At 36.2% G+C, this 13,831-nt stretch overlaps 1 protein-coding gene across 1 annotated transcript in view; it reads right to left on the minus strand.

Annotated features, from left to right (window-relative positions):
- The window catches only part of LOC106075701 (uncharacterized), a 29,908-nt gene extending 22,189 nt beyond the window's left edge, over window positions 1-7,719 (minus strand). Inside the window, exon 1 of the mRNA XM_056038484.1 lies at window positions 7,217-7,719. Coding sequence (XP_055894459.1) covers window positions 7,217-7,273 — 57 coding nt within the window. The 5' untranslated portion in view covers window positions 7,274-7,719. The remainder of the gene's footprint in view (window positions 1-7,216) is intronic.
- Window positions 7,720-13,831: the final 6,112 nt, after the last annotated feature.

A 13,831-nucleotide genomic window follows, 5' to 3' on the forward strand; every position in this document is an offset into this window, starting at 1 on the left:
GATTTTTATTTATGGAGGAAAAACTATAAATAGGTAGATTTTTTGGTAGATTTGGTGTACAAAATAAAGAAATCTGTTGTTTTTTAAAAAAATGGTATATGATAATAAGTGTGCACTTTGTAGCATTGCCGAACCAAACTGTCTAAACTCTTCCGTTGGTAGCATAAGATAATGTCAATGTTATGGAAGTATTTAACTTTCACTCTAACGAACGTTAATAAAGTGATATCGATAGGTAGCTCAACTGCAACGTGTTTAGATATTGTTAATATTCGTCTTCGTTTTCAGTTATCGTGCTTGACATCGGATCGTAAAAATCTGCCAGTAATCTGTACTTCAAAATAATTCTTAGTTTTCTCAAATTTTACAATGTAAAGGGAGATAACAGGAATCATCTCAAAACATGAGTTTATGCTATCAGTATTTTAGAACATCATTCTACTTTCTTTCGTGTATACCAGTGATGCCCAACCTAATTCGACCCGCGGGCCATTTTAATTTCAAACGCTCGTGTCGCGGACCGCTTCAACAAATAAGTACAAAAAAAAAAACGAAATGAAATTGGCTTGAAACTATTTGATTAGAAACCCGTAGATTTAGAACTTGCATTAAATAATGGGATATTTGAAGATTGTCCTTTATCTTATATATTTCCAAATATTCACATCGATCCTGGAATCTCTAGGCGTAGTTTAACAATCTTTTATTCGCGGCTCAAACTACGAATGCCGTCATCTTTGTTTCATAATGTCGTTTATATGTTGTTCTTTTTTAAAAACAGCCCACAATTTATTTACAAATTAAATACGTTGGCTTATAATCATGTTCCACAAAAAAGTAAAGATCCGTTCATTTTTCCCGGTAGATTCTACGTTCAGAATCCTATTTCATAAACGCACAAATGTTGAAGGTCATGGTACCAATCCATCATAAAAATATCGTGAGCCCTAACGTAGCAAAAATATTTTTTTTTTGGAAAAAGGGCGAGGGGGGTTTCTACACTTTATGCCGAAATTTCGGCGGGCCTGATTGAACCACGTAGCGGGCCCCCGCGGGCCGTATTTTGAGCATCACTGATGTGTATATTCTAATATCGTATCGTTATGTTTTAACCTTTAATAATGTGTAGATATATTTTTCATGTGATGTGGACAATAGGAATAACAAGCAAAATATAAAAAAAAAAAAAAAAACACGTTCTAGTGGAAAGAACTCCACATTTACTACTGATTCTCTCAATAATGTAGACATTATTTCCTTTTTGATGTCAAACGGAATAATTAATAACCAAACATTTATTGACCAATTGGTTTCTTTTAAAAATGTATTCCTCTTTTGTTAGGGACAATAAATGATTGTTGTAAAGGTTCAACTCAAACGAGAGTGAAAGAAATAACGTGTTCAATTATTTAGAGAAACAAAACCCCCACATATTTAGCCACATCTCTGAATACCAAAGGAATTATCTTCCTTGTTGGGATCAGGCAAAATAATTAATTACCATAATTAATTTTTATTGGTTATGTTATTGTCTTTGCCGATGAATAATTGTGTAACGTTTCAATTTGACCCGAGAATGGGTGTGGGAGAAATAACATGTTCAATTTTTCCTCCTAACAGACAAAGTGAGTTGATATAAACTTTGAAAAAATGTTCATGCGTGATCCATGTGAAATCAAACAACAAATACAAATAATGTGAACAAATCGAAGTGGAGGCTCGATCTAGAAACTCTTTCCCCATTACTTACTTCTATCTTAGTTTATAACATTTAGTTCATTATTGTGACAAAGGAAATTAGTGGTAAATGCATTATTGTATTTTTAGAAGTTAAATCTGATGACTCAAATCTTGCGGGGAGACGTATCCAGTGGTCAACTAGATCTGTATGGAGGCTATGAGGCACTAGGCCACACAGCAGAGTTCCTTACCAGGGCACTACGGGAGACCTAGGTCTCACTGCTTTGTCGCCAATCGGAGTTCATCTAAGGTGACTCAAGTCCAATTGTAATACCAGAGATCCTTATTAAAAATAGGGAATGACATGGTACGAAATAAAATATTTTATATCATTCAGGTAGAATCCAGGAAAGATTTAATACACACTTAATGAATGCAATGATATACTTTTATTCAAACTCAATATTAAATTCACAAGAGTAGACTTATCATGAAGCTTGAAACTTATTGATTAAACAAACCGATTTTTTTGGACCCCGAAATAAGCTCACCTCCTTTATTGCATACATTTAACCCGAAAGTTTAAGAATATTCTCTCAACTCAAGAAAACATAAATAAAGAAACTGGAACAGACACAAAATAGAGCAGTGAGATTCATAACAAACGAATATTCACATTTGACTAGAGTAACACCTTTAGTAAAATCAATAAATTTAGAAAGCCTTCAGGAGAGAAGACTTAAAAGTAAAGTAGCAACTATACATAAAACACTGAACCATAATCTTCAAATACAAACCAAAATTTAATAAAATACTCAGAAAGACACAAAGATAAAGGCACATTCCTCGTTCCATATGCTAGGGCAAATTTGTACAAATACTCCTTCTTCCCTAGTGCTATTAGAGCATGGAACGGGTTGCCGGAGTCAGCCAGGAAAACCTGTGACTTGGCAGAATTTAAGTCATTGGGTAACATGCATGACTAGATTGACACAGGAACACTCGTAGGACGTAATCAAGTAACGTCTGTATTTTATAAGATAAGATAAGCAAATAATTACCCCCCCCCCTTTTCATGAATTTACTCTTCTGTGTGGACACTGGAATCTGCTCAAATGTAAGCAACTTCCTGTTTACATTTCTAAGGCAACCTTGACGCATTCTCTTCGTGACAAGTATTTTTATTCGCCTTTATTTTGTCCATTTCTAGAGCTTAGAGTCGTGTGTAATGTTAGTGCCTGTTATCAGACAAGCGTGTACAATTATCAGGGCTCAAAGATTATTGAACCATCTGACAATCTTCACAATATTTAGTTTCACTCCTTTAGGGGCACGTTTTAGTTTTGTACATGTGTCTCTTTTAGAACATATTAAATATGACTCCCTTGTAAAGCATGCTAAACAATGTTTCTCAAAATATTGGAAGTAGCGCCCCCCACCCTCAAACCAAAATAAAAAATAAAAAAAATAAATTCATGCACCACATCTGAGCTTTTGAAATAAATTCTGGCGGCTACAAGTAAAAAAATGTAAAAATAATCTAGTGTTATTATTATGGAATGTTGTCTGTGCGTTTCTATGGTGACGGTGGGAGAAGGTTAGCAACTGGCTGTGAATGATGCAATATAAGTGGCATTGTCGTCACAAGGTCCTGGGACAGTTGACTATAGAACGTGAGACTGAATGGTTGTGCAACTTGTGTTGCTGTAGTAAGTTAGATTTTGTTTAAAAAATATTATTAGTAAAGTCTACCACATTTATTTCATTTTATCCCAAGTTGATTTTGTCTAGATTATAAAAAAAAGTTTTATTTAGTTTTGTTCACAAAAGGGAGTTACTCAAGTTATTTGAAGTTAGTTAAGATATATTACGGTTTAGTTGTCTACCAGCAGTTTGGTGCTACAAGTCAACAACCGGGAGCAACAATTATGAGGTCAGGTTGATTAGAGTTAAATTGAGAAAGGGTGAGTCCGGTTGATGCTTCAGTGTGACAGACAATCAAGCCAGCAGAGCTTGCACGTTAGTAACTTCGTGTTTAGGCAGACATCTTGTCTGTTTTAGTCATGCAAGTCAACGATGGTAAAGCACTCGGGAAAAAAATTACCTTTCTTACGTAAAAAAAAACAACAAAAAAAAACATAAAAACAACACAAAAAAAAAACAACAAAAAAAAAACCCACAAAAAAAACAAAACAAAAAAAAACACAAAACAACAACAAAAAACAACAAAAAAAAAAACAACAACAACAAAAAACACAAAAAAACCCCACAAAAACAAACAAACAAAAACAACAACAACAACAACAAAAAACAACAGCAACAACAAAAAACAACAACAAAAAAAACAGCTAGAGTCTAGAATAAGAAGATTTATGAGATGTCTCCCCTTGCGACAAAAATATGAACGATGGCTTATTAGCATACTTTGAACACGAAACTGCAACTCTGACTTTTAAAATTATTTTGAATACAGTCCATTTTATTTTAAAAACATTTGTAGCAATATAGTTTTATCTGATTGATAACTACAATTCAAATATAAACCTTTTGTTTTTTTTTGGTCCTTGAAAAAAAAAAACTCTTGTCGCCATTGTTATCACGTCGCGCGCCACCGTTTGAGAAACGCTGATGTAAAATGAGTTTATCAGCGAGATAAAAAGAGTCCAGGAAGAGAGAAAAACTTCCATTGGGTCGCTCACCTTCAAGACTCAACAAATGAAATGAGTGCTTAACTCACATCAACATGCTAAAACTACTACTAGGAATACTAAAGGCGAAACAATCTTCCAAATAAAAAAAGGAACCACCCCTTTTTTTAAATTAAAAGATGATTGTCCAATATATTTTTTATTCGTTATTTTATTTCCCAAAACAGATATTACAAAGTATTGCATATTAAACTGTTTGGCCAACATTGTTGCTTTAACATGCCAAAATTAACATCAAAGATACTTATAGTAAAAGATCCGACTAGCACCGGATCACAGTGTTTGAGGGGATAACACGGAACAAGAAACTGATATCAATTCTAATTTTTAAAATAATAGTTACAATTTATATAGCGCTGAGAACTAACATGCTATTAGCTCAATCAACTGTTACACAATAAAACACGGACACATTTTCTCAGTAACCTGCTCTTTGTTTACATGTTGGTATCCGGTTTACGTTCTTGAGGCAGCCATGAAATCGATAGAGAAAGCGATAGTAAGAAATAAGAGAGGATGTAATGGGACCTAAAGAAAAACAATAACTTTGAATGAGGAAGATTAACTGAAATTTTGAAATATATAGCAGTGACAATAGGAAATATTATTGTTACCAACCAAATAATAAACATTATTATGCGCTATAACTGGAAAATATTTGCATTACGTACGTAGTTATGGGTTTATGTATCCAAAAGATGAGATGATTTGCTCGACCCTGACCTTCATTTATAAGAGCTCTCAGCCGTAACGAATTTAAAGCCAATCTAAAACCAGCCATATAAAAAAAAATTGCTTTCATCCAGGTCAATGGTGAGACGGCTTATCACCAGCCCATCGTCTCCAGTGACCTATTCTCGACTCTTACGATAATCGGTAAGCAATCCATTTTCCCACCTATTTTCTAATATACCTAAAGCAGGCCCAATAGAGTGGATCAGGGTCGGTGCGTTTAATCTAAGAACCACTGGTCTATACAAATAGGATCTTTTCGTCATGAGAAATCAATTAAGTCAGTTATTTAATTAGGATCATTCGTTGTACATGCTGGACAAAATCTAATATTGATGCGTACAATCGATTTTTTGCGTATTAAGTGTATTTTGTTTCCATAACAAAATGTTGACTGCTCTAGGTGACAGTTAAATAAAATAGTAGTTTTTATAGTAAACATACTATCTATTGTTGAATAGATTATCAAAATATGGCTAGTTACATTTTATTTTAATTTTGTTGGTGACGCTTGTAAGGTTTTCTATTGATGAAGCATTAAAAAAAAATTAACTTCCTTGCTACACAGGCTTATAGTCCCTGTAGATATAGAATTACTAGCCACTAACGCACTGATGCTTTTCTGGGATCGGCCGAAATTAAGAGACAAGATAGAACATTTTTACTTAACCAAATATTTTTTTTTGTTATGAATCTGAGATCATTGCTCTAGGCGGGCATAGAAAATGTTAAGCCTCTTTGGGTTAAGTAAAATATCAGCCAAAGGGGCTGTAGACAACTGACCACACAGACATCTTAGAGTCCAATCAGAGAATTCTACTGTTGCAGATCTGCCGCATCATAATACATTTTTCCGTGGACAGCAAATAAGGGAAACTACAACAAATTTGTTTTCTTTTACGAATCTCGATCCTAGCAGTACGAAAGAATGGACATTTTGTTAGTATTTAATTAAAATTTATTGATTGATTATCACGAAACAATTTTGTTTTACAATTGTGCGTTTTAAACAACGATGCCACACAATGCAATTAACAAGAGGAAAAAAAAAGTTTATTAAAAAAAAAAACAACTTCTTGCTTATTAATTTTACGAATTAAACAGTTTGATTTCAGAAAAAAAAGTAGCCGTTGCACCAGAACTTTGCAAGATCTAAAATATGATTATATTGGATTTTCAATAAATTTTCTAGTTTCTATGATCAAAACGAGATGGACGAACGGACGGACAGACAGACCGCGCAAAACTAATAGCGGCTTTTCCCATTTCGGGTTCCGCTAATAAAATGTGTATAAATAAGTTTTACGTTCTATATTTAAACATATCGTAATAATTTATAATTATATAATAAAAGAGGAGTAACAAAAACGAACACTATTTGTTAACAAGAAAATTCCTAAATAGTCCATAACATTCCCCTGCCCACCAATCCCTAACGTTCGTAAAAAAAAATTTAAAAAAAATGACGGAACAAATTTTTAAATATTCCTATCAATATAAACATTATCTGTGAGAATTGCTGCAGAACCGCCTTATCTTTCAAAATAATAATAATAAAAAAAAATCAAAAAAATAATAGTAATGAAAAGTAATAAACAATCTTGTTGGGTCACTACTGACGTCATGGTGTGTCCTGAATTAAATACATGTTTATCGGCATTCAGTCTTCTCTAAGTTTTTTTTACTTGGCCCCATCACTGTCAGGTACCCACTACTCCTCTTAAACGTTTACTAGTATTAACTCTTTCTCTCCTAACTGTATATACCAGCGTTGATTCCACCAGAATGTGGTAAATAATTACGGAGAGAAAGAGTTAAATTTCCCAAGCTTCAAAATTCAACTGAATTTGAGCCCGATATTCCTTTGTTTGAATGCAAAACAATTAACCACTCGGCCACCAACAACTTTTTAAAAATAAATTAAATAATTAAAATTTTAGGCTTTAAAATCATTACGAGTTTATATGTATGATCATTTGGCCTCATGTATTGTTGTTTGTATTTTAAAAAAATGACGAATGAAATAAAAACATACATATAAAAAAGAAACAAAACAAAATAAAAGGAAACAATATTCACGCAACAAGTCAACTTACCAAAGTAATGAAAGTCAGAATGGAAAACAATGGGACCAACACTCGGTGTAAATACATAGTGGAAATGTGCACTCGAAGATTTCTTATTGGAGAGATATCAAATGCCTCCTTGAACTTGAAGTACTATCCAAATTTAGGATCTGATTTTCTTTGAAAGAAACTTTCTCTGCTTTAGTAACAAATGTTACAGTAACATTGTATAGATCTATGTGTTAGCACATGTTGCCAAGCGATCCTCTCCTTCTCGAATAGACACTTTATGGGAAGACACTTTAGAAAAAGGCAGAAGTGTGATCTAATGACAACCACTTTTCTTTTGTATGTTGAATTTATCCGACTTGGCTTATCCAGAGAAGCGAATGGTTTACACGTTAGATAGTTGAAAGTTGTTAAGTACTTATACGTAGGTTGTTTTTTTTTTCCTTTCGGTGATTTTCAGACATGCGCAGAGGATAAGCGATGTGCTACATTTTGCTTTTCAACCTAAGACTACTTTTATTAGGTGTCTTTGCACCCCACGCCCTCCCCACGCTTCGCGGCCACTACCCACCCACCCCTCTCCCTCGCGGAGAAAAAAAAAATTGATTGCTCACTGCTCAAGTCTGCGCATCACACGCCGTGACCTCTCCCTCCTTGCCCTCCCCCCATCTCCACATCACGGCTGTTAGATAAGTTGATATGACGCTACAGCGCAGGACGTCATGGTGGTGCTATCTAGAAATAAAACACACACACAAATAGCTGACATGCAGGCTACATTGAACAGGTGGGTAGAACGGGGAGGAGGCTCAACCCCCGTTCCCCCCAGGGCGCGTGGCGTCAACACCACATAATAGAAGGACCGTTTTAGTGTAGCCGATCATGATCTCCCGATGAGGCTAGCGAATTCATTTTACTTTCATCTCATGGGGACAATCTCCACTATTACATACATCTCTATATGCATACAACTATTGCAGCCCAATAAAAAATGGTTCAAAAATAGATAACAATTTAAATGGACTGCTGGTGTATCAAAACGAGGGTACGTTTCCCTGACTCACCGTGGCGCCCTCGTGTAGACTTCTATTAGAGGAGTCATGTTATAGGGTGGGATGAAGTCCTACAGGTGGCTTCCACAGCGCAAACAAGCAACGTACGTGGAGAGGAAGAGAGAAAGGCTCCGCTGAACTGTCCCACCCGCCATGTCTTTCCTCAAATGGGGCAGTACACTGAAGTGACTGCTATTTCACGGTTAGTGGCGGTACATCATAAGAATACGAATGAATCTCTCGCGGGCTCGAACTCCGACCTCGTTGGTATAGGGAACCGTGTCTCACAACAACGGGTGCGACTAAATGATTATCCAGTCTCCGGACTTTTTTTCATTTTTGGAAAAGTCTAAAATATTTTTGAAAAATATTTGTTGTATCTGCACAAATGGTGCTGCAAGTATGGTAGCATGTTGGTCTGGATTTCAACGTTTGGTCACCAAAAAGTCGTCGGAACTCTGTGTGATTCATCGTCAAATATCGGGAGCCGCTTATCACAAAACCTTTACTTGTAATTCTGTCAGTCACCTATTTTATTGACCTTAATTTTAATAGCCTGTTTTAATTTACAGACCATTAGTCCAGTCAAGTATCTGGGTTGAATAACTTAATACGAGTTGCTTGAATCAGACAGGAAAACCAATGAGTTAGTGAAGCGTAAGTCTAAAATAAACTGAAACAAATACATTTACACATTGACACGTGACGGACATAATAAGATTTTGTTTTGAAGATGCGTCTGAATATATAGATGTGCGCGAAATCTCAACTTTCATTCTGTTGTTTTATACAAAAATAAAGTTAAGTTTCCCCTTTCAGACCTTATGATCTATGGGGCAGATGATGTTAATGTCATCTGTTTCTATGGCCAACGGTTAACAAGCAGGGTGTCATGTGGCTACCGCAGGGACGCCCTAAAAATCCCGAAATTCAAGATTCCAGCCTTCACCGAGATTCGAACCCAGGACCTCAGATTCAGAAGCAACGACCAACCGCATTTACTTTCCCCAACTAAGGTCAGTTACCCATTGGAGTTGGATGGACTCAGCGACGCCCTAAAAATCCCGAAATTCAAGATTCCAGCCTTCACCGAGATTCGAACCCAGGACCTCAGATTCAGAAGCCGAACACTTAACCACTCAGCCACCTCGCCCCCTGTTCTAGATAGTGTGTAATATAAAGTTGAATACACGTGTTAAAGTAAACACAATGTTAACACACATTTTAAACCAAACACCGCATCTAACCAAGTTTATCTGAAGCCTATTTAGCCTTCGAATCAGTCACACAAACCCTGAACGGAAGTTAATAGTAGGCCTGTGACGTAAATCAATTTTGTTTCGTTGCTCCTAAACCTCCATGCTCACCTGTTTTTTATTTTCTTTAACTCTTTGTAATTAGATGGCGATGGCAGTGTGCCAGTCATAGATCTTATCCGCCCGTTTCCCATTTAATTAGGGAGAAATAATTAGAAACGAAAATAACATATTTTTTTTACACAAAAACAGACACCTTATGTTGTAAAATCTCAATTCAGTTTGAAAGAAAAAGAAATATGAAGAAATGTGGTGTCGATGTAATGGAAACTTAGGGAAAATGTAAGAAAATAAAAAAAGAAAGATTAAGAGAAGTTTTCAAATAATAAGCCAAACTAAACTAGGTCAAGGACGCCACATTGGAAGATTCTTGTTGCCAACTAAATATTTAAAATTAGTTTGTGTTACAAGCGAAATAGATTAGACATTTTATTTACTAGTGTTGCACAAAAATCATTATATAGCTTATTAAAACACATCGCTATTAAGTATTTTTATATTCTATACACCGGATGCACCAAAAAGCTTGCTATTTATAGATCTACCACCATGTATGAATATCTCCAATAAGTGTGCATTTATTCAAAATAACGTAAACCCTTTTTTAGTTGTTTATATATAATATTAAAATGTGACGTCATTTTGAAAGACATATGCGGAGCAACTGTCGTAGTGCGGTCCGAAAGTTGAAATATATATTGAACGATAGCGCCTGATATCAGTACCCTCTAGTTATACGCGTTTCTTCTTGAGTATATTATTTTTTGTTCTGCTGAAAAATGTGTGCTGATGGAGAAAGCCTTGATCTTGCTAGCATTGGAGATTTTCACGATCAACTAAACAATGTCAAGGACGCCTAACTGAACGTCTTCCACTCTATCCAGAAGAAATGAAAAGACTGATTGTGAACAGAAGAAATGAAAAGACTGATTGTGAACAGAAGAGATGAAATATGGACGTGCTCTCATCCGAGTCATAAGCTATCCCAACAAGATCAACGTCTAATATTTCGCCTCGGAACCGGATACGGCAGAGTGAGACAACATGTGTTCTGGAAGGTCAGAATTGGAGTTAGCGAAATCTGCCCATGAGAAGTGTCGCCTGAGAGTGTGCTGGCCGTGGTCTTCGGGGCTGCATTCTTTGCCGAACAAGACACTGGCCCCAAAATAACCCTATAGAAAGAAAACATGACACCTCAGATTTTCACCTCCAATGGTAAAGCCCTGTTGGCTATTGTCATAATTTTTTTTTTAGCATTTATTTCCATACCATATGTTGAGGAAGTCTTGTCTATGCGCATCACCAAGTCAGCTAATTCTTCTTCTGTCCCTGCTAGGCCATCTATGTCACCCGCGAAGCGCTAGTTAATAATTCGTCTTCCTCCAATGCTTCTAATACCTTTATAACCATCGAAATCATCTTCCCTTATCCTATTAAGAAAGATACTGAAAAGTATTGGTGAGAGTAGGTAGTATTGTCTTACTCCAACTGTAGTTTTAAACCAGTCCCGAGTGTTATTGTCGAAGTACGTCGCATTAATGGCCTTCTTGTAAAAGTTCTAGAAACTATTGTATCTGGTGGTACACTTTTCTTGCAAGTTCTAAATTTTTTCAGTTTTTTTTTTTAAATCTTCGTATCAAACTATGGGAAATAGGGAAATAAAGTGGATATGGGCGTACACTTTGGGCAAGAAATAAGCTCGATAGAATAAAGTTACACCACATTTGAGAAATAGAGGAGATCTACTAGCGCCTTAAAAAATAGACCTAGACCTCGTATTTGTCTTTTCTTACATACTAAAAGAGTATGTGGGATGAGATAGGCCAAGACCGAACAGCATGGAGACAGACTGTACGTGCTGGTACGAACGTCGTCGAATGCAAAAGAAACGAAGCTGCATCAGTGAAGAGAAAGAAGAAGAAAGCTGTTCTGTCATCTAGCCCTAGGACAGATGTATATACTTGCACGAACTGTGGCAAACTCTACCGCTCCAGAATTGGCTTGATCAGTCACATCAGATTCTGCCCCGTCTCAAGACGAAACCAAAGCCAGTGACTCACCTGGACGCATCCATTAATTGTCTTCCGGGGCATGACGAGCCATATCCTATCCACATACTATTATATAGTCACAGACTATTAAAATGCAAAATCGTGTGAATTTTTTGAGCAAAATACATGTTTAAAATTAAAACAACAATAACAACAAAAACACCAACGTCTAAAAGAGATAGTGATACTCGGTTCTCTAAGCTCACCATTCAGAGCAGACAAGTCTGTGTTTTGCTCAGGGTAAAAGCGATAGGTGCTAGTCGTCAGACATTCTTTGCTGTACAGTGCACGTGCGTTTAATTTGGCATCAATCATTCCCATAATATAATCACATTGTTCCTAGTATGTCGTCACCTGATAATTCCAGTTATTTTGTTTTATGATATCTGCCTAGGCCAGTGAGGATAAAAAAAATGATATTTAATTCAGGTCTCCCCCTATTTGTTAGGGGGTTAAGAAATGGATTTAATTTATGACTGAGCAATTAGCTAGAAACTCGTCTGTACTGTAAGGATCGAATGAGCCTTTACTTTGATTTTTTTTTAAAACCATAAACAAAATGCTCAGCAGTATCCAAGCTACGTATCCCACAAGGCCTCACACCTCACAATGCGCAGTTTTATAACTTCCGGTGACACCTCCCTTGGTAACCGGGCATTTTCACACTAAAATTTAATCAATAATCTGCTTACACTTTGATTTTTAAGACCCTTTTTACATTCTATAAGTAATAAAATATTTTAAGAGAGAAAAAGAAGACAAAACGGAATGAAGAAATGTGGTGGTTGCCGATATAAAGAAAACTAAATCAACGTTTCGTAAGAAAAAGAACAGAAGTAGATAGGAAGAGATTTTGAAATAATGCGGGAAAAAACTTTAAAAGCTCTTGATAATTTTATAAACATTAAGCCTTGATAATTAATTTTTGTTAATCACACACACACCAACACACAAACACACTCTTAGGCCTATATCTAAGTGATGCAGGAAACGAAACAATGTATCCATTCATATTGAACTATTTTTTTTAGCGCAGTCACCAATATGTGTTAGATCGACGTAGTACTCCCGTGTCTGCCTTTAATGGTGAGATATCTTCCTTTGAAAAAAAAAACGTTGAATGTATAACAGGCATACGAGATTTTGTAAAATTGTACACACTGTTTGGATCAGTGTTTCCCAAACTTTTTCTCTAACGGGACACTTCGCACATTCCCAGTATTTAGCGGAACACTTTTTTTTTTTTGAGAGATTTATTCACGTGGTGGCCTACTAGTTAATAATTCCAGTAGTTCGAGGAAAAACCTATTCAGGCCTCGCGGTATACAGTTTGGGTAACACTGGTTCAGAGAATAGGACAAGAAAAGGGCGTTTTTAGAAACAAAAACATTTTTCCTGACCTCTGTCTCTGATTGATTTATTATCATTAATTTACTACTGTGACTGAGCGGTAAAGCGGTTGGATTTCGAACCGGGAGTCCCGGGTTCGAATCCTGGTGAAGACTGGGACTTTTATTTTCGGGATCTTTGGGCGCCTCTGAGTCCACCCAGCTCTAATGGGTACCTGACAGTTGGGGAAATGTAAAGGCGGTTGTTTGTTGTGCTGGCCACATGACACCCGCGTAAATTGTAGACCACAGAAACAGATGACCTTTACACCATTGACCACAAGGTCTCAAAGGGGAACTTGACTTTTATTTTACTCCTGTGACTTTCTTTTGGCCTGACCGTTTCTAAAAGGAAATAGAATGAGGTCAAAATATCGATTGGTGACAACAATCTTCTGATTTTTCCTTAGGGTTGACTCCGGAAGCCTTTCAATCTTTGGGTTTAGCTGCAAGGTAACAGGTTTGGACGTGAAGTCTAACTAGCCTCTCCCGCTCGAGGCTTACTCAATGTCAGTGACAACAGTTCCCACGGACCCAATATCTGAGTCTCATGTGTAGGCAAGGAGTTGGATTGGTTGTCATGTCACAGACCATTAGTCATTGGAAGCGTTTTATAAGTAGTTCACTGTTCATATCCATTGCTACTACCGGTAATAACAACTTTACGGAACTTTTTGAAAAAGATTTCAAAACATACAGATTAGACAATTGATTCCCTGATTTCCATCGTACAATCAGCAAGTAAATTATGAGTGAGTCTGGTGTGAATGTACAGTTTTTTATTATAATTATAATGTTTTGTTTGGTGTAATGCACAAATTGTAAGACA

Source organism: Biomphalaria glabrata, chromosome 8 (assembly GCF_947242115.1).
Source record: "Biomphalaria glabrata chromosome 8, xgBioGlab47.1, whole genome shotgun sequence".
Lineage (NCBI taxonomy): Eukaryota > Metazoa > Mollusca > Gastropoda > Planorbidae > Biomphalaria > Biomphalaria glabrata.